Here is a 21,236-nt window from a genome sequence, read left to right as displayed (position 1 = left end):
TTGCTCTCCGTTTCGGATTCAACGGTACTATAAAAAACTTGATGATCATCATTATGTTTTAACAACCAGATTCGATAATACCAGGACACATAGGATTGTTGAATGGCGCATCACATACCTGTTGTTTTAGTAGTTGTTTGTACAGAATTATTGTATTTCCAGCGGTATATTTTGTGCTGTAGCATCTTCAATAATTTGTTGCAGTGTAACTGTCATTGTCTCATAGTCATTGACTGGGTTGGAACAATCGTAGACTATCTTTAGAGTGTTTAAGTAGTACATCTTGAATAATTTATCAAAGGTTCCCATATCTATTCCATTTAGCCATCCGTTTGCTAATGGATAAAAAAACTTTGAAGCATAATTACGGAATCTATTGGTAGGTTTTTCATTTCCTTGCAGTAATTTTTTTGACTTCCACACTGGTTTACCAGGTCCTATTAATGACGATGACTGATCATTTTGTGATATATCCTTAATTTGCAGATGGCTGGTTTGATCTGAGAGATCCCATGGTAATCTCTCAGATGGGAAATCGAATTCTGGCTTTAGGATATGCTCATCATTATAACCACGTAGCTCCCTCGAGGACATAGAAACAGAAGCTAAAATAGACATTCTCTGTTGTAATGACAGCTCTGAGTTAAATAGAATATCATACAGTTTATTAATATTATCCGGAACAACTACTATAATACTGACTAGTGCATTGACTCTATATTCTTCGAACTGTTTTTCGTCAGCATCGTTATTCATAATCGCTACACCTGAAATCAAAGACGGTGCAAAATAATTAACCTCGGTTTGAAAATCTCTCTTCCGTCTAACTAGTTTTATTACATTTTTAAAGAGTTTAACCTTTTGCGTTACATTATTTTTCGCGAAGGCAGCAGCTAGGTCTTTAATAAAGACATATTCTCCATTTCCAATTGTATTAACATCATCATCATCATCTTCTTCTTCATCATCACTATCATCTAGAGATAGTTTTTCAAGATTAACCACTTGATCCGACTTTTGAGTATTGATCAAATGCTGGTACCTGATATCACTGTTTAATGAATCCCAGTCTATAGTATCATCAGAGGTGGTAGTTGTAGAAATGAAACTGTCTGTCTCAATAACAAAATCACTTTCATATTGTATTTGATCCTTACTTGTAAGCTTGGCAATGTACATGGTACGCTCTCTGACTAATCTATCTTTTTCTGAGAGTCTTTTAGTGACGGCAGTGAGAAAAATATCTGAATGACATATGTATTCTTTTTGCTCATCAGTACTATATTTCTTCAAAACTAATGTCAGCAAAGTGCACGTTTTCTCATCAGTTTGGCCATCTATTTTGCTAAATTTCGCTAGTAAATAGTTTATCAAAGATGTTACCTTGGGAATTAAAAGTGTACTTATAACCAACTCCTGCAAGTAGATCAATTTCAATTTGTATAATTCGTCATTATCTATCAGATTATAGATTTCTGTTCGCCTCAGAATAACTAATATGGAAAGAAAAGTTTCCGGAGTACACTTACTCTCTAAATATTTAAGCATAGCACCACTAATAACCCTTCTCCTCGTTAATAAACTCGACTTTGACATTATCTGTACAAATGAATCAAACGATATCTGGTCTTTGAGAAGCACCGATGAGAACAGCTCTGATGGAACGAATACTCCGTGAAAGTTTATAAAGGAGCCAATAAACTTACCCACTACGCTGAGATCATCTTCACTCAAAGGCGCTTGAATCACTAGAGCAAGTTCAGCACATATCTTGTTGATATATGTAATAACGTCAATATCTCCCGATAGGAAATTATATATCGTACTGCCCACAAACAATCTTCTCAGCAATTGCTCTATCACGTTTGTTTCACCACTTTCTGTTATATAGTTCTTCAAATAACCAACTTTTTGTAGAATTAAACTCTTAGTATACCCACAGTATATCCTTCTCTCGCTCACCTTTGGATCCATGCTGGCACCAAAACTAATCAGCTGAGATAGATTCTTCAAACTCTGAAGGAAGATACCATTTAATAAACTATTGATCTCATCTGACCATACCATATAATGCGGCACAACATATTTAATTATCGCCAGCAAACCCTCCAAATCTAGATCTGCTAAGTCATCACTAACTTTTCGTAGGACAGAAAGTACATCCTGCTCCTGTAAATCTGGTCTCTTCAACAATTGCGCTACCGTCATAACAACTTTAACAAGGCTCTCAACCACATCTAGAGAGAGGTTAACAGGCTATTTCCATATTTAACTTAAGCCTTATATGTCGATCCGATGGTTGATAAGTCGCTGCAATCCAAAACACGAATTGCTATTGAAATTTCGTTTTGTTTAAAGAAAGCTGAATTTCCTAGAACGGGCCGTACAGTGATAATATTCTCCATAGTATAAATGGCAAATTGCTTATTTTTGTAAACAAAGTGCTTCAATGTAAGACACACAGAAACTTGGTCAAACGCAGAGAAGGGCAGTTTAAAGCCAGGACATAGCTTGTAATAATATATTGTGACATTGTTGTTAGTTGAAATCCAGATAAAAGAGTAGGAGGGTTTTGTCTTTTTTTTTAAGAAAGGAATTGTGGATGTCCAATACAACACTCAATGAAGTTGATCTTAATGCGACGTGGAGACAGAGTAAATCTCAAATGAAGACAGACGATGGCAGTTGTAAGCTAGCTGATATATCTGGATATATGAACGGCAATGCTGATTTTAGACATGATAAACTAATTGATTGGTTTGATGAGAGTTATGTATTTCTGGTAAAAGCACATGATTTGAAAGGTTTGAGAAACTTGATTAAACAGCATTTAGTTGTGATTGTTAAACTTATCAACCAGGATTTAGCGTCTCAGGCCATTAGACATGTTACGAGCTTATATAACCATACGAATCTAGAACCAATTTCCAATATTTCAGATGTTCTATTAACTGATTTTACCATGTTCAACGTTACTTATTTGTCCTCACTCAAGGTTCTAGTGCTACAGATAATACTGAAAAGAAAACTTAGTGAACACTATCTCAATTCTATAATAAAGTTGTTTGCCAATGATGAAAGGTACCTTCTGAGAGATATAAAATTCAAAGTTAATACTGTATTAAAATTGCTTTTGAATTTCTATACAATTCTCCCGAAATACAGAATCCTATTTGGCCTCAAGTTCTTACAGTATCTCAAGCAGTTCAACATATCATTTGAACTATATGTTAAAAATATGACCCGAGATACATACCAGAGACAGATTGTAAAGGCTGGCATTAAATATAATGGAACGTACGAGAAATATTTTAACTCATTTTATCTGCCTTACTCAAAATACTGTAATACTGTCGATAAAATAATGGTTTCTGATATATTGAATACTAATGATATACGTGAAAAGATATTGAAGGATAATAAGCTGGTCTTATCCCTTTTTGATCTTGACATCTACAGTATTAAATACTATTGCTTATCAGTTGATGAAATGAAAATTCTTCTTGGCACATTGTTAAAAAATAACTACTTATTTGATTCACGCCAAACTGTTAAATCCCTCTCTATCCTATTATGCGTTTGGAAGGCCCTGGAAAGAGAGGGTTATGAATTTACGAAAGTCATAACAAAATTGTTGGACAAAACTATTATATTTCTTAATAATATTAACGACGTTACTGAAAAAATGACAGAATTGATTATCTTGCTAAGCGATTTCCTCATTAATATATGTTTAAACAACTCTCTTCTCGTACCAATAACCAACATTACTACTGTTTTATTTAATTTGTCGGTAAAGTATAAAAATGAAACCCTCCTAGCAAAGGCTGTTGATATTGAAATACTCTTTACATTAAGATATAAAGAAATGGAAACAATGATTGATTTTGATAGAGTTAATAAGATGTTATCTGGAACGGCCTCTTTATCCCTCAGACATCAAATTTTAAGCAAGATCTTCAATATATTAACATTTTCGAGTTATTTCACGTTTGCAAGGCTCTTTGAAGCAGTTGAAAAGTTCGTGATATCCTGTAAAAAACGAATAAGGAACTTGAATATCTGCGACCTCCCAATGTGTTCAAAAACTATGACGATTATGCTAGCAAATTTTCTTGGCAAAGAACTCCCAGAAAATTATATCAACGATGAATCATTAACATTATTGGATGCATGTTTATCAGGTAAATGTAAAATCAACACAAGTGACTTAAACAAGAAAGAAGGAGTGAAGAACATAATATCAGAAAGCTACAATTTATTGAAATGCATATATCTTCTAAACTACGATATTTCTAAATGTACATCGACTTACGTGGTTCAAATCACCGATATTATTACAAACAATAACGTTCTAACTGGGGGCGATAATTCTTTTTCTCTTCAAGAGAATTTTTTAAAGAATCTTTTCACGTATCTCGACCTTCTTCATTACGATAAGATCATAATAACACTAATAGAGCACCTTGAGATGAATGGAACATCAAAAGATATATGGTCATTTTTTCAATCAATATATCTAAGAGCTTTAGTTCGTTTGCAATATACCAAAAAAATCGATTTATTCTATACTGAGTTTTTAGCTACTTTAAGTGATGATTATCTGAAATGCTGCACCAAAGACATTTTGACAGTGGCTTTTGAGTTTGGTAAATGGTACCAAAAGTTGGATGTTCTGAAAAATATTCTCGAAATGGTTCCAAAGGGTTTATTGATTGATGTATTTAATTACGGTATGAATGATAATTTAAGCGTGGACGAGTACTTATTGAAATTGATATGTAATATAAGGTTTTATCGAACCTTGTCAATAGTTTATGAAGTTTCCACGAACAAATCCGACGCTGTCGAAACGGGTAGACTATCATTACAACTGATAAAATCTATATTGAAGAATACTGTACCACGAAAGATGTACCTTAATATGATGTTAATCAACGAATTAACTGATTCATTGACTCATCTTTTGGGACTCTATTCTAATATTGGTTTAGAAAGAGATGCATCGTTCTATGCGAAGGAATTAACAAACAATTTAGATACCCTTAACCACCCAAGAGTTGTATACTCAGTATTGATTGCTCTTTTAGAGTACTACAGGATAAAAAATGATGATCAATTATCAGCATTGACTAAAGATAAAGCAAACTCCACATTTAACTTTATCAATGGAGAATTTGATGTCAATAGTACGACAATATTCCTTTTTATTAATAATGAACACTCTAGAATTTTAGAGTCACTTTATTTGTTTTTTGGTTCAGATATTGACATGACAAATCTGAGGGATTGCTGGATTATAAAATTGGGTGATGTTGTCAATTTGCCGCCTAAGAGTTATGAAAATATAAATAGTGTCAATCAAATTAGAAAGTCCTATTCTTCAATATTAGAACATATTGATATGGATCCTATATTCAAGGGTCTCTCTGATTCTATATTATCGACACATTACAAAGAATCTAATGATCCTATGCAGCTTACAAATAATTCAAGTGAAATAATATATGGTGCCAAAAAATCCTCTAATATGACGCCAAAGAGAAAGAATCTGAAAAAAGATTTTGACAAAAAGGTACTGGTTTCTAAACTGCAACAAATACTTGACATATATTGCAAAATCAATCCTTTTTCACTAAATCGCAATCATCTTTTAGAAGTCACTAATATATTAACAATATGTTCTCTTTTATTAAATTGCACTCAAAAACTGGATTCTGAAAACTATAATTATATCTTAAATCGGATTCTCCAGTTTAGGAATGTTACCAGACAGTTACCATTTTATTATGAACATGAATTATCGAGGAATAAGCACATTCGGAAAAATTGGAACGATTATTTGAATATAGAGCTAAAGCCTTTGATGATTGATTTGAATGCTAATTTAATCTTCAGTAAACTAAATTGGAAGATTGATATTATTCAGTTAGATTATTGCACAATTAGTCACTCACTAATTATTACAAAAATATGTCAGCAAAGTAATAATCCGCTTGTTATAAAAGTACCTCTGAACCGATCTTTTTCAAGGGACCCAGACTTTGATTATTTAAGTTTTGAGGATGCAATAAAAGAAATCGAAGATATAATTAACTCCAGTAATACAACTGTCTCTAGAGAGACTACTGATAGAATAAGAACCAAAGAAGACAGACATGAATGGTGGGAGAAGAGATACAATCTAGATGAACGGCTTCGTGATTTGTGTGAAAAAATTGAACATTCATGGATTAATGGTCTAAAGGGACTCTTCCTTGGATATTTCTATCCGAGTTTGATGATTACGAAATTTAGGGCCTCTTTAAATGATATTTTAGAACAAGTTTTACCAAGTAGGAAAAATGGGGAATGTAAAAAAAATAATATTGACCTGAAGAGTTGGGTTATTTCATTATTTTTATCTCTAGATCCGAACGATAAAAACTTTATGTCCTCTCTTGAAGATCTAATATATTTTGTATTGGATATTTTATTATATCAAGGCGAGGAGAACGCATACGATGAAATTGACTTCGGATTGATGCATGTATTGATAGAAGAGCAAATTAGATCTTTTAGGCTTGAATATTTTCCACCAGAGACCGTTGATCATACTTTTATTATAGTGGGAAATATGTGTCACAACATACCTTGGGAATCGTTGTCGCTTTTTAAGGATAGGTCTACGTCGAGGGTTCCTTCTCTGAGCAGTTTATTCGAGCTCTTGGAAAAGCATAAATACCAATTGCCTATTCGCATCGATAAAAAGAAACATATATCAATGATAGTAAACCCTAATTCGGACCTGACTAGGACTGAAAATAAGTTCAAAGACATATTTTCTGAGATAGAGAGTACTCGATCTGGATCTAAACTTCTGGTAAATCAGAAGCCCTCAGAGTCTCAATTCCTTGACTTCTTAAAAGCTAATGTTTTCATCTATATTGGACACGGTGGTGGAGAACAATATATACGTCATTCTGTGATTAAACAATGTGATTATCTGCCTCCAGTTTTCTTGCTTGGATGTTCCTCGGCATCAATGAGAGATAACAATATCCTGCATTCTACGTGTATCTCATTATCCTATATAATCGGAAGCTCCCCTATGGTAGTAGGAAATCTGTGGGATGTTACCGATAAGGATATCGATAAGTTTAGCATTTCAGTATTCGAAAAAACTGCATTGACAAGTATATCTACTAACCACAGCCCAACAACTGTCACAACAGCAGTATCACAATCAAGGGATACATGCCATCTTAAATACCTCAATGGAGCAGCTCCAGTAGTATACGGGCTTCCTGTATTATTTACTTAGTTAAAAAATATACATAACCCATAATTTGATGAAACAATTTTTTTTTTATTTTTTTTTTTTTGTTGTCAATTATACTTAATAGATAACGTTTTTGAAATGCAAAAAAAATGGTTGACTCAAACTCAACCTGGATACCTTAACAATATATAAATATCATACTAGAGAAAAGAATCATTTTAATAATGTAGATTATAATTGACTCCGAATTGCTTCTAAAACTATTTTATATTTTTTATATTTTCTTTTTTATTATTTTCTTTTATTTTGACTTTTCTTCAATTTTTAGTGCAATCGGACAAGTCGAAAATGATTAAATTATCTGGGTCAATGAATGATCAATCAATTGTCAAAGATAGCTTCGGTTAATTCTTTAAATAAGGTTGTACTATAGCGATTCATTGTCATAGTTTTGTATTTCTACAAAATATAAATAAAAACATACTGTTACTATGCTAATATCAATATAAAAAATTCTGCTGATAAGAGATAAAAAGTACAGAATAAGAATATATATAATCATCACAATTTATCCAGACTATGCAAAAGTTTCACAAGAAGGTTGGTATTACCTTTCTACGAAATTATTCATATGGCCCTAAACATTTCATTACACAGCAGAAGTTTAAAGAGTCAATGTCTAGGATAGCGAACCAAGCAATGGTCTTAACGGCAGCTGCCCCATTAGATACTCCAAAGGACTTATTCCATGGACTGACAATCTCTTCAATGACCTCTCTTGCTTTAAAACCTCATCCAATGATACAGTTTAACTTACAATTGCCGTCTTCCACATCAGATACACTCCACCTTCACAACTATTTTGCGGTTCATCTCTTGGAGCCCAATGAGAACGCTGTGGATATCATTACGAATTTTAGTAAAGGTGCGTTACAAGGAATCAATCGAACATTACCTTTCAAAGAACTGGTCGAAGGTACGGATTATCACTCGATTACTGTAGGTAACAAACGGAAGCTGACTTTACCAATCCTAAAGGAAAGTCAGTTAGCTCTCATATGTAAAAAGAAGAATGTTTTCCGTGTGGGGGACCATGAAATTTGGGTTGGTACAGTGGAAGACACTGTGGTTCATAACAAAACAGTTAATGGAGGAGTTTTATATTGTAATCGGTCATTTCATAAACTAGGGGACGGGATATAGTAATAGCATGAAGATGATTCTGTAAATATCTAAGTAGTCATGTGTTTAATTTTTAAAGTTTTTATTTTTATATGTATCATAGTATATTTATTTATTATTATTATCAAATTTATTACTATTTAAAAAAAACATTTGAATGCATGAAATTTCTATAAGTCTTAAATAAAAAAATTTGAATATATAGTACTTGTCATTTTGGTCATAAAAGGTACTAAAAATACCTTTTTATATCCTCTTCATGAGTATATGGATTGGGTCAATTTAATTTTCCCAGTATTTTCATCAATTTCTCCTTCATGATCACTGTTCTCACTAATTCCATTAATTATTTGGCCATTGTATTGACTACCTTTCTTTGAAAACATTAAACTGTTCAATGAACTGAAAGAAACATTCTTTTTGTGCTTACGAACAGCTGAAACCCTAGAGGTAGAACCAGCAGCCAAAAGATTGGTAGAACTATTATTTTGCTTGTAAAGGCTGTCACCCTTAGAATTTTCAGAGGATAGTGTAGGAATACTACCAGTACTAATATTTTTCCTTAATGTGTTGTATGGAGATGGTGAGACATTACCGCTGTTTGTACCTCCACCCATATCTTCATTGTTAACTTTAACCTTAGGTACAACACCGGTACTTTGAACTGGAGCAAAGTAACCACTGTTTGAGACATACGGAGTACTAGACCCAGAATTTGGGTTGGGTGAAGGAATGTTAGAATAATCATTCACATTAGACGTTGAATTTGGATGAGAGGTCATCTTTGACACTGGGATAGCAAAATACCCACCACTGCTGTCAGAGGCAACACTGGCAGGAGAGGCTAAAGGCAATGGAGAAAGGTTTCTGCTTCCTGGAAGAGAATTTAATGGTCTTGGATTTGATTTATTCGATTGATCTGAATGGTAAGAATAATGAGGTGATGAAACAGATGGCTTCTGGCCAAAAGTAACCAAATTACCTTGATCGTCAATAGCTGGTGTATTCATACCGGAACTGCTTTCAGAGGCAAAATTAGACCTGAAATTATTGTTCCCCAAAGGAATGTAACTTGGTCTATCAGAGCGTCCACTGGTTACAGGAGCAGTACTTTTGCCTTGGTCGGCCACAGATGCGTTACGGCTGTAAGTTTTCATTAGACGTTCTTCAATAAAGTCAAAACGATCTCTAGGATTTGGGAGTTTTGTTAGATTCTCGATATCAACCACCCATTTCTTAAAGTATTTGATCTCATCTTCATTTGGTTCTTGAGATATCATCTTAAAAGTCCATTTCACATTTTCCGTAGCATATACCTTTTGCACAGGTTTTACAACTTCTTTTTCAGGAGAAGTCTTTTGAACAGCCTTAGAATCTTGCTTGGTCTTGGATTTAGCCCCCTTTACCAACTTAGAAATATTTGCCTTATGTAACAACTTGGAAGGATTCTGGGTATATTTAGAGCTGTTATGAATAGCAGCATTCAAAGGCTTTTGTAAAGAAGAGGTGGTATTTTGGGAAATGGATTTGTAAACCGCTTTCTTAGGTACTTTGGTAACCAATTGGTTGCTGAACTCTGCCTTACCTTCAATAACAAATTTCTTGTCAGTACATTCCACGAGTGTACATTGACTCAATGGAATACTGACTATAGGAATAATTTCATTGTGACGGCTGTTTGGTGTACTCTCGACGACTACACCGTTATGGCCGGAGGCAACACCGCTCTTCTCAGACACCTTCTTAGTGTTAACAGCATTATTTGAATAATTGTGATAAACGTTAGGCTGGAATTGGAATTGGATGGAGCTTTGACCCGTAGCAGCTTTTTTAGGCTTAAAGAAGTCACTGGAGTGGAACTGATGAATATAGGTAGATGTCAATATGAAATAACCCTTGTGGTAAGTGCTTGAGGTTGAACGCGATGATTCAGATTTGATCAAGAAATAACCAGCTCTAATACATTTTGACATTGGTGATTTCATATTTGGGTAAATAACATTAGCTGGGCTTCTAGGTTGTGGAATTGGATCAGTTGATTGCCAATTCAATAAACATAGTGGATGATGGGAGACGAAGTTGTCCCATTCCATAGCTGGTGGTTTAGCCAAGATACCATACTGCAACTCTTGACATAAATTTTTGATCATTAATCTAGCTTCAGAGTCAATTAATGTAGAATATCTTTGTAAAACGTGTTGAATACGACCATAAATGATCTTTTCCAATTGAAGACCGGAACTTTGCAAGTTCACAAAGGCTTCCTGCAGGTAGTTTTCTTCAGCAATTTGACGTTTAATTTGAAGATCCAATTGTAATTTCAACAAATAAGGGTCATGCTTTGGTTTCAGCTTATCCTTAACATCATCCAAATAATTTGCTCTGTCAACAAATTTACATGCTGCGATGTATTTCTTTAGCAGGTTACCTGTAGTTTTCAAGTGATAGTTAATATTGGTTTTGAAATCACCATTTAGATCTTTAATTTCTTTAATCTTGAATGATAAGTCCTTCTTAATATCTTCTAACTTTGGAATCACAGTAGTCACAATTTCTTTGGAAATTTTAAATTGCTGATTAGCCAAGGAAACATGGTACTTTTTTAAGATGACCTGAATATCTTGAATTGAACCAGAACCGAATCTTAGGAAACCAGAGGAAGCAGAGGTGCTATCAGTTGCTTGAACAGGTCTAAACTCCTCGCTTGGGTTTGGAGTTTCCGCAGGTGGTTCACCACCTAATTCTTCTTGTTCCTTTTGCTTACGTTTCTGCGCCATTGTCAAGGCCTCTTTCTTCTTTGGTGCTTGACCTAACGGATCGACAATTTTGTTGGAACCTTCACTTAAATCAGTCAAAAAGGGAAACTTGACGGAGTTTCTTAGCTGATTATTGATTCTAGCAAACTGTTCCTGAGCATAGGCAACTTCCCTTAAGTATACAATAAGTGATTTCAAGATTTTCTTCCATTTGTAAAATCTGTCAATCAACATATCTGTTGGATATTCCCTGACAAACTGGCCATCGTAACCTTCAGTATCACCGATAACAGTCTTACTTCTTGAAGATTTCTCTAAACCTTTCTCACCTTTGTCAGCCACTGCTGATTGAGAGATCACTGGAATAGGAACACTAACAAAATATGGTGATCTATCATCTGTGGCAGGTAAGATAAATTCTTTCCTCTTTGCAGAAGTAATAGTGGCACCATCCTTCAAGGTGATGTTTTCCGGGATCATATCCATCAAATAATCAGAAGATTTGATAGAGGCAGCATCGTCGTTGACACCCATGTTGGAAGGAGTTTTAGATTGTGGAGTCAAGTGTCCGGAAGAGCCAGAAGCTGATTGTGTAGCACTAACTGAACGACTGTTAAAACCAGATTGACTTCCATCAGGGAAAGGGATGGCTTCAGGGTAGGAATCATATTCCTCATCCTCGTAATAGCCGGCCATATTCGATTATTAACACACCTAATAAATAATTTCTAAAGGCGTTTGAAGATAAATAATTTTGTTATTTCTTCTTCTGCTATTGATCAGAATATTGGAATAAATAATATAATATTATCAATCTATTATTATTATTATTTTATTTTTCTTTAAATATCCTTATGATATTAATACGATAGTAATAAGAAGAAGATAGATCAGTTTAATAACCTTCTCTCAATAGTTATTTTTTGTTGGTATTTTATATATTTAATCAAAAGATAAGCCTCTCTATTCAATTAAAAATAGATTTTATAAGAAAGAAAAAAAAATAAGCAATATATATTTTTTTCTTTCTTTCTTTTCTTTATCAATGAAATATTTTATATTTTTTTTGTTTGGCTAATATTGATTAATATATAGTTTTTTATTTAATGGACAAAGTCCTGATAAAAGAAAGATTACATATTATTCCTTCTAGATGATCAATGAGTCTTAATATATAGTTTTTTTTTATTTTTTGTTCTACACGGGATTTTTTTTTTTTTCATTTAAAAATATTAGTTGAATCGAAGAAGCATCACAGATTTCATTTTTTTTTTATTTCAAATTTCTTCCATCTACAACTTCTTTTTTTGTAAAGATCTACGGCTTTTTCTGCAGTGAATGGGCAAAATAAATGAGTAAGGGATACGGAAAAATATCAAAAGAAAAAAAAGAAATTTTATACAATTTAGAAGAAGAAAAGCAATTTTATAATTTTTTATAATTCAATGTCTAAAAAGTATAGAATACAGGCCATTGTTCTGTTCGCGAAGTCAAAGCATCAAAAAAAATTGGAATCTCCTATTCATAGAGTTCTTTTTTTTTTTTTTTGGATTTTTAGTGCTTTTTGCTTTCAGCTGGTGATACCGTATCTAGTTGTCTGGGGGAAATAGGGTCCTGGGCTTGTTAACAGTACCTAAAAAAGGGGATTCCGGAATAGGGTGCTGAAACTCCAGGTGTCATAAAGAAAATTTATCCCAAGATCAACGACTTGTTCTAGACTTTGCTGCGGCTTCGAGTTTTTTGTTATCTTCTAAGCTATTTCCTGCGATTTTTCCGGTCACCTTCCGAACTTTACAGGAAAAAAAAAGTTTTTATTGCATATCAGCAAAGTACAGGTAAGAAAAAAATTTTTTTAATATTTTTTAGTTCTTTCGTCTGGGGACGCGTAGAAGAGGAGACAGAAACATGGAGAATATCTGGAGTGGGAGGGATTTGGGATTGGGTTCAGAGAATTGAAGAAGTTGGTATGTCCTGCTATTTTGTTCTTTTTCAAAACATATAACATCCCAGAAAAAAGCACTAAAACAAAAAAAAAAAAAAAAAGAGGGGTTTTTCCGAGGCGGAATAATTATCTGTACGTGTTTTCTCTACCCCTCCATTTGACTAACATTTAAAAAGTGTAAAAAATTAGCATAATAATAAAATGAAACCTTCCAGTAAGACAAATTATGTGTAAGAATTGCATCTTGAGAAGCAGACAATAATATTTTGTGAAGCTGTGTGCGACCATTTCTACTCTACAGACTTAAAGAACTCTGGTTTTAGAACAAAAAATATATATACTTTCTTATCACATGATGAAATTGCATCTATTATGTGTTGTCTCCTTTTTTTTATGATTTCTTCCTTAATTGCTATTAGGAGGGAATGTGATTTGAAGATCTTTAATAGTTCATACACCCAAAGTAAATCTCTGATATAAACCAGATTTGTCCAAAATGCAAATCTTTTCCCTTTCATATTGGTTGTGCGCAATTTCAACTAAGGAACAATTGTTTTTTCTTCTATTTTTCCTTGTTTTTCCGGTTTTTTGTCCTGATTTAATAAGAAGAAGTACTTCCAATGCTGGCACTGGGATATGTGAGAAAACTATAATAAAAAAATCTAATGAAATAAAGGATAAATAAATAAATATTTTTATCTATACTAGAATTCTTGGTAGATTGTTTGGTGAATATTTTATGGAAATAAAATATATACAACAAGATTATGATAGGAGTGTGGCTATACTAAAAATTAGTATAATTCTTAGGGACATAAGGTTTATTGTCTACGTATATGTTTATCCCTTCCGAAATATGCACTTGACTGTTGTAAATAACGCGAAAAGGTGAAATGTTTTCTGATAAAGGTCTTAAGACAGATAGTAGTAAAGGATAATGCATATAATATAATACAGAATAATTACATTAGTTATATGTTTAAAAGGAGAAGGGGCATATAAAGGATAAAACGTTAATTATTCATTATCATCTATGGTTCTAGATCATCAATTTAGGTTTAGGAATTAAAAAAGGTACTATATGGATTATGATTAAAATATTCAGAAATGAATATTTTGTCAAATAACAAAGAATCAATGCATTCACTAGACACCATTACTCCTGTAAATTTTCTAGGTTATGATTTTTTTTACCCTAACCTTTAGTTATTCTTACTTCTTTCGTTAGCATCCTTAGCGTCTAATTCGGCTAACATTAGTGCAGCTCTCTTCAATTGGATGACATTAGTTACCTGTTTAAAGATGTAGCCTGGTAAACAAATAATACATAACCATTTACCAGTAGTTGCGTACTGAGGGAATGCAAGGAAGTACAAACCACCGTAAAAGATTTCATTAAATGCACATATTGTGAAGAGAACATCTCTTCTTGTATAATATAAATGCAATAATCTTGAAGACTCCTTGCTTACATTTTTGTGAGAACCTTGACCACCACTCAAGTTGGCGTACATATGCATGTAATGACTAGAGATGTCCAAACCCAGCAAAACTTGAAAGAAAACACACCATTTCCTGGAAGGATAAGCAAATGCCAAAAAGCACATCAATCCACTGGTTGTGGATCTATCTGTAACCATATCAAGCACAGCACCAAGTCTACTCACCTGACCATATTTTCTGGCCATAGTCCCATCTAGAGCATCCAGTAAACATGAGATACCATAAACCAGCATAGTAATGAATGGGAAATCTCTCATCGTCATAAAAGAAATGATGGCTGTTATAACTCTCATGTATCCAATTTTATTTGGAATATACCAAACAACATCATTGGCTGTTACTTCTCTACTAGTGCTCATGATTCTTCTTATTTTTCAATTAATTTTGATGGCGTTTCCCTTTGTCCAGTAATATATAACAGGTACTAGATTAATTGGTTTATGAAAATTTATGTACTATTCATAAATCAATTAATATATTTATTATTCCTCGAATGAAATTTTCATCGGGAACGGGGAGCATTCAAAAAAAAAATCGAATAAAAGCGCAATTGAAGGTAACCCGGCATTACGATGGTTTCAATGCGGATAGGACCATTACATATCCCACTCAATCCAACAAAGAAATATAGTTGTATGGTTCTGGCCTCTATCGATTAATACTAACTAGAAAGTTCATCCTTCTATACGTTTTCACCGTTGATATTCTAACTCAAATACTTCATGAACAACTCATAACTCCACAAACTTATTGTAGTACTTGGAATAGACTTGACCAGCGCCATGGACAGGCCTCTGTAAAGAGACATAACGCCTTCTTGTCTTACCATGGCTGCACCAATGTTGAGAAACCGTTTGTCTCTGTAGGAGATGTAAACGTCCCTCGTGGCTTGTTTTTCATGTCTGTGATGTTGGTGCGATCCACGCAACAAGACCCTCCGACGTACTGTATCCAATGGAAAAGTACAGATTTTGGAAACCATGCCGCTGATGGGACTAGCTAAGTCACTTAACCCTGAGAATTCCTTGTTTTCTTCGGAGAAAATTTTTATAGATTCGTATACTCCGAACATGATTGAAGCATTCAGACTGATGTTTATCATAGAAGAGGTACAACTAGTAAAAAACCCACGGATACCCTCCACCTTCATGATCTCTTTGACTTCATGTCGTATCTTGACAAGCTGTACCTGGGAGTTGGCTGCGAATCTCGTTCTGAGCACGTCGAAGGGGTAGGAGAAGAAAGAACTAGTCATCCCAGCTAAGGATCCTACTACAGCACTATGTAACTGAGGGGGCAAGTTGAGATTGGCTTGGATGATTTTACCAAAATATGTATACGATCCGAATTGTACACCGCCATATACAACGTACATTAATGATCCAGGGACATTTCCCTTCCAGAATCCTCTCACACCTTCCCGTTTGAAGATGTCAATGATAATGTTCCCTTTTTCTCTATATGGCGTAACTTGCAGTTTAATTTTAATTGTATCTAATGGAGCAATACAAGATCGCGCAAATAACCCTGACAATCCACCCGCAATCATACTATGTGCGGCTGAGACATTTTCACCTTTACGAAGGTGATCCTTCGTAGTCATTAGTTTCTAGAAACAAAGTTTTCTTTTTGTCAGTAACACCTTCTCTCTGTCCTAATATAAGATGAGGTGCCTTCGATTCCTTAGATTGTACATAATTTCAACATGTCTATCAATTACATGTCTATCAATTGATTCGTATTGAAGTCAGCTCCCCACAACATTTTAAATTACCAAAGTGCCACTTCCGTATTCTTTCTTTTTTTTTGATTCATCTGAAAAATTCGTTATTTTAAAAATTTTTGGAAAAAAAAATTATGAGTTGGATATATTGGTTTTGCGATGAGTTACAGGAAAATATTACTGTTTTATCTATTTTATTAGCAGGATAAAGATAATCCCAGCAATTAGGTATTATAGAAGTAGTTTATTATTACATTGGGTTAGGGCGAAAGACTTTAAAATCAAAAAATAAAAATAAAAAAAGCATATCAAGAAAAATGGTTAATGCTGAATTAAGTTTATTGTCCCAAGTGGATGGGTCTGCTAAAGTTAGTATCGATTCTACCAGTGTGATATGTTCTGTTACTGGACCCATTGAGCCGAAGCCACGTCAGGAACTTCCTACAGAATTGGCGTTGGAAACCATTGTGAGGCCTGCAAAAGGTGTACCCACACCTAGAGAGAAATATCTAGAGGACAAAATACGTGCTGTTTTCACTCCAATTATAACTAGACACAAATACCCTAGACAACTTTGTCAAATAACAGTTCAAGTTTTGGAAGCTGGAGAGGATGAATCTTTATTTAATCAGAAGGAGCTCACTACAAGTATAAATGCTACACTATTAGCACTCGTTGATGCCGGTGTCGCCTTGAATAATATGGTTGCAGCATTAACCATTGCTGTAATAAACGATGGAGATAAGCTAAATTATATTACAAACCCTACTGATGAAGATTTGAAAAAATGTGAATCACTTCATGCAATTGCGCTTGAAATAGGGAACGGCTCTAAAGTGGTGAAAAATGTATTGCTATTAGAAAGTTATGGGCAATTTACCGAGGATGTACTATTTAAAGTATTGGAAATTGGAGAACAAGCAGCTTTGCAAATTTGTGGCCAATGGAGGGAACTGATAAAATTGAAAATAGAAAACCAGCTTCAAAATCAACAGAACTAATAAAAATAGACGATGAGAATTAGGTTATAAAATGTTGTACAATTATTAATTTTATGATTTTTTTTTTTTTTTGTACCTATATTTATCAATTACCTCATTATTGGATTTGGAAATTTATAGCATATAATAGATCTCTTACAACACAATATATATTTAATAATATAATGTGTCTGTTGTTTATATATCAATAAAGTCGGTAAGATAGTATAATATGTTGGTGCATTTAAAAGATGTATATTTATATTTTACTCTACATATGTTTACATTATATTAGTTTATTCATAATTTTAGACGTTGTAGGTTTTCAATGGTGGTTTCTAAACCTTCGATATCAGCGATAGCATTTTCCAATCTGGATTTGTTAGCTTCTTTAGCTTGCTCATTGGCTTTAGTTTCATAATCCTTACTGTTCATGATTTGTTCAATATTTTGTTTGGCCTTTCTTGTCTTCTCGATCTTCTTCTCAACCTTAGCAATTTCAGCATCAATATCGATGTGACCCTTAACCAACAAATGAACGTTTACTTGTGGGTTGACGGCCTTCAAAACGCAACCTTCTGGGATTTCGCTAGAATTGTGAACAACTTCAACTTCATTGATAGCTTTGATTAGAGAAACGATGGAGTCCTTTTGGGATTCGGCAGTCTCAAAAGATTCAGCATGATCTGATTCAACGAAAACCTTACCGTTCTTTAAAATATTGTATTCAGAAAGTAGAGAACGGGCCTCTTTAGTAATGTCAAGGACAAGATCGTACTCATTAGCAGCCTTTTCATTATCGAAAGACTTTTGATAAATTGGGTAAGATGCCTTAACGATAGTTTCAGCGACTTCGGTAGAACGTTTAGGTAGACGTTGCCACATTTCTTCAGAAATGAAAGGCATGAATGGGTGAATCAACTTCAAAGCATTGTCTAATAGAATATATAGTGTGTCTCTAGCAGATTTCTTTTCAACGTCACTACCTTCTTGAATTAGATATTTAGAGTTTTCAATGTAGACATCACAAATCAAATACCAGAATTCGTAGATAGCACTAGTTGATGTCAAGAAATCACGCTTTTCTAGAGCTTCATTAACGGTTTGAGAAGTCTTGGTCAATTTGTGCAATATCCACTTTTCAACCAAAGACTCATTACCAGATAGGCCTTCATTGGCAGGAGGTTGATAATCATCACCCAATCTCATCAAAGCGAACTTAGTTGCTTGGTAAATCTTGTTACAGAACTTTCTGTAACCTTCGACACGCAAAATATCCAAGTTGATATCACGACCACCAGTTGTGTAAGCACATAAAGCAAATCTCATTGCATCAGTACCACATTGAGGAATACCATTTGGATAAGATTCCTTTTGACCTAATTTAGCCTTCTCAACTTCTCTTGGGTCTAAGTTACCTTGAAGTAATTTAGCATGTAGGTCTTCTAATTTAATACCAGTAATGACATCCAAAGGATCAACAACGTTACCCAAAGACTTAGACATCTTACGGCCTTGAGCATCACGAACCAAAGAATGACAGAAGACTTCTTTAAATGGAATGGAACCAGTCAATTTGATACCTAGTAAAATCATTCTACTGACCCAAAAGAATAGAATATCCCAACCAGTTTCCAACATGGAAAATGGGAAGAAGTTTTCCATATCCTTGGTCTTTTCAGGCCAGCCTAGAGTAGAGAATGGCCATAGACCAGAGGAGAACCAGGTATCTAGGACATCCTCATCTTGGTCTAGAGTAAACTTGGCATCTGGGAATTTAGCCTTGGCCTTTTCCATAGCTTCCTCAATGTTTCTACCAGCAACCCAGTAGTTACCATCATTTCTGTCATTTTCTTGACCTTCGATTTCAATAAAGTAAACTGGACAACGGTGACCCCACCATAGTTGTCTAGAAATACACCAATCTTGAATGTTTTCTAACCAATGGAAGTATTCAGCTTCAGAGGATTTAGGGGTAATCTTAATCTCACCATCTCTAACAGCCTTGATAGCATCTTTAGCCATATCTGTTTGAGCAACCCACCATTGTGGTTTCAATAGAGGTTCAATAATGTCACCGGATCTGGAACAAGTTGGGATGGTCATTTCGTTGTCCTCTTGACCAATGTATAGGTCCAACTTCTTCATATCTTCAATAACCTTCTTTCTAGCATCAAATCTCTTCATGCCTTGCCATTCTGGACCACAGTTTTCGTTTAATAGACCATCATCAGTCAAGATATTGATAAATTCAAGATTGTGACGTTTACCAGTGTTGTAATCGTTTTGATCATGGGCTGGAGTAATCTTAACAGCACCAGTACCAAATTCCATATCAACAGCTTCAGAATCGCAGATAATTGGGAGCTTTCTTGGCAAAAATGGATGTTGAACAAATTTACCATGTAGGTGCTTGTAACGAGCATCATCAGGGTGAACAGCAATAGCAGTGTCACCAAAGATAGTCTCAGGTCTTGTGGTAGCGATAATCAGCTTCTCGTCAGAGTCAGCGACAGGGTAGGCAAATGATGTCAAAACACCGAATTCGACCTTTTCGTCATAGTTAGGAACAGATAATTGGGTTCTGCCCTTGACGTCCTTGTTTTCAACTTCTAAGTTAGAAATGGCAGTATTTAGCTTAACAGACCAGTTAACCAATCTAGCGGCACGGTAAATGGTACCATCATCGTGCAATCTAACGAAGGCCTCAACAACAGAGTTTGACAAATTGTCATCTAGAGTAAAGGCTTCACGGCTCCAGTCATAGGAAGCACCTAGATTTTTAATTTGGTTCTTAATTCTGTTGTGGTATTCTTCTTTCCATTCCCAAACCTTGTTAACGAAATCGGTTCTACCATAGTCGTGTCTAGTCTTCTTTTCCTTAGCCCAGATTTGCTTCTCGACAACGGATTGAGTGGCAATACCAGCATGGTCAAATCCTGGTAAAAATAGGACAGTCTTACCCTTCATTCTATTGTATCTAATCAAGGAATCCTGGATAGAAATAGTCAAAGCATGACCAATGTGAAGGGCACCAGTAACATTTGGTGGTGGAGCTGGAATACAGAACAAACCTTCAGGCTTGACCTTTCCATCTTCGGTGAATTCAGGATCAAAAGCACCACTCTTAACCCACCAGTCGTACCAGGAGCTCTCAACATTGGCAGGGTTGTATGCCTTCAAAGCTGGATCATCAAGAGAGACCAATATTTTCTTTTCACCTGGGGCAGTCTTGTCAACAAACTCTGGAATTGGTTCAGTCTCCTTCTTAACCTTCTTCTCCTTCTTCTTCTCACCATTGGCTGGTACTGCAGCCTTCTTCTTAGCTTGCTTGGCAGCAAACTTCAAAAGCTTCTCGGCCTTCTTCTTCTCCTTCTCAATTTCTTTTGGAGTCTTTTCAGTACCATCTTCCTTCAATGGGTTGATGATAACTTCACCAGTTTTTGGGTCAACTGGAGGCAGGTTATCCAAATCACTCATTTTGAAATGTCTTTTCTGAGTTCTAACGAATTTTCCGCTTAGATTAAAAAAAGATGAGCTAACAAGAGGTGTCGTTAAATATCTCCTAGGCTGGTACCTATAATTACAATATAAAGAATGAGAAAGCTGAGATAGAAACTGCTTGCTCATCTGCTGTTAGCAACGTCATAGTAAAGAGAGAAAAGCGAGAAAGATAGAGTGTATGACAAGACAGAATAATGTGTCACATTACAAAGCATAATGAAAAATTATGAAAAAAATTTTTTTTTTTTTTGAAAAAAAAAATTTCAAGAAAAAGCAGAAAGAAGGTTTAGAAGTAAAAAAAGAAAGAAAAGGCAGTTGAAAAAAAAAAAAAGGTCCTCGAGGGAATATAATGATATATTGATTAATACACCTAGTAAACGAAATT

At 34.5% G+C, this 21,236-nt stretch overlaps 8 protein-coding genes across 8 annotated transcripts; 3 read left to right on the top strand and 5 right to left on the bottom strand.

The window, feature by feature from the left end:
* Window positions 1-147: 147 nt before the first annotated feature.
* TEL2 (Tel2p) lies at window positions 148-2,208 on the bottom strand (the record flags this gene model as incomplete). Its single annotated transcript, XM_071051194.1, has 1 exon — window positions 148-2,208. One exon carries the CDS (start codon window positions 2,206-2,208, stop codon window positions 148-150), a length of 2,061 nt encoding a protein of 686 aa, XP_070907890.1.
* A 394-nt stretch (window positions 2,209-2,602) lies between these two features.
* Window positions 2,603-7,303, top strand: ESP1 (separase; the record flags this gene model as incomplete). Its single annotated transcript, XM_071051193.1, has 1 exon — window positions 2,603-7,303. One exon carries the CDS (start codon window positions 2,603-2,605, stop codon window positions 7,301-7,303), a length of 4,701 nt encoding a protein of 1,566 aa, XP_070907889.1.
* Window positions 7,304-7,840: 537 nt separating this feature from the next.
* RNJ42_01026 (flavin reductase family protein) lies at window positions 7,841-8,464 on the top strand (the record flags this gene model as incomplete). The annotated part of the gene is made up of 1 exon (XM_071051192.1): window positions 7,841-8,464. The coding sequence occupies one exon, from the start codon at window positions 7,841-7,843 to the stop codon at window positions 8,462-8,464; it is 624 nt and encodes a 207-aa protein (XP_070907888.1).
* Window positions 8,465-8,700: 236 nt separating this feature from the next.
* Window positions 8,701-11,895, bottom strand: ASK10 (Ask10p; the record flags this gene model as incomplete). Its single annotated transcript, XM_071051191.1, has 1 exon — window positions 8,701-11,895. One exon carries the CDS (start codon window positions 11,893-11,895, stop codon window positions 8,701-8,703), a length of 3,195 nt encoding a protein of 1,064 aa, XP_070907887.1.
* Window positions 11,896-14,343: 2,448 nt separating this feature from the next.
* Window positions 14,344-15,003, bottom strand: PIS1 (CDP-diacylglycerol--inositol 3-phosphatidyltransferase; the record flags this gene model as incomplete). The annotated part of the gene is made up of 1 exon (XM_071051190.1): window positions 14,344-15,003. One exon carries the CDS (start codon window positions 15,001-15,003, stop codon window positions 14,344-14,346), a length of 660 nt encoding a protein of 219 aa, XP_070907886.1.
* Window positions 15,004-15,350: 347 nt separating this feature from the next.
* On the bottom strand, window positions 15,351-16,247 carry TPC1 (thiamine transporter TPC1; the record flags this gene model as incomplete). The annotated part of the gene is made up of 1 exon (XM_071051189.1): window positions 15,351-16,247. The coding sequence occupies one exon, from the start codon at window positions 16,245-16,247 to the stop codon at window positions 15,351-15,353; it is 897 nt and encodes a 298-aa protein (XP_070907885.1).
* Window positions 16,248-16,684: 437 nt separating this feature from the next.
* On the top strand, window positions 16,685-17,368 carry RRP46 (exosome non-catalytic core subunit RRP46; the record flags this gene model as incomplete). The annotated part of the gene is made up of 1 exon (XM_071051188.1): window positions 16,685-17,368. The coding sequence occupies one exon, from the start codon at window positions 16,685-16,687 to the stop codon at window positions 17,366-17,368; it is 684 nt and encodes a 227-aa protein (XP_070907884.1).
* A 279-nt stretch (window positions 17,369-17,647) lies between these two features.
* On the bottom strand, window positions 17,648-20,977 carry VAS1 (valine--tRNA ligase; the record flags this gene model as incomplete). Its single annotated transcript, XM_071051187.1, has 1 exon — window positions 17,648-20,977. The coding sequence occupies one exon, from the start codon at window positions 20,975-20,977 to the stop codon at window positions 17,648-17,650; it is 3,330 nt and encodes a 1,109-aa protein (XP_070907883.1).
* Between the last annotated feature and the right edge of the window lie 259 nt (window positions 20,978-21,236).

The sequence above is a fragment of the Nakaseomyces bracarensis genome, assembly GCF_045282275.1.
Source record: "Nakaseomyces bracarensis strain CBM3 chromosome Unknown Scaff5_0, whole genome shotgun sequence".
NCBI classification, from domain to species: Eukaryota; Fungi; Ascomycota; class Saccharomycetes; order Saccharomycetales; family Saccharomycetaceae; genus Nakaseomyces; species Nakaseomyces bracarensis.
This window is presented reverse-complemented; position numbering and strand designations above follow the sequence as displayed.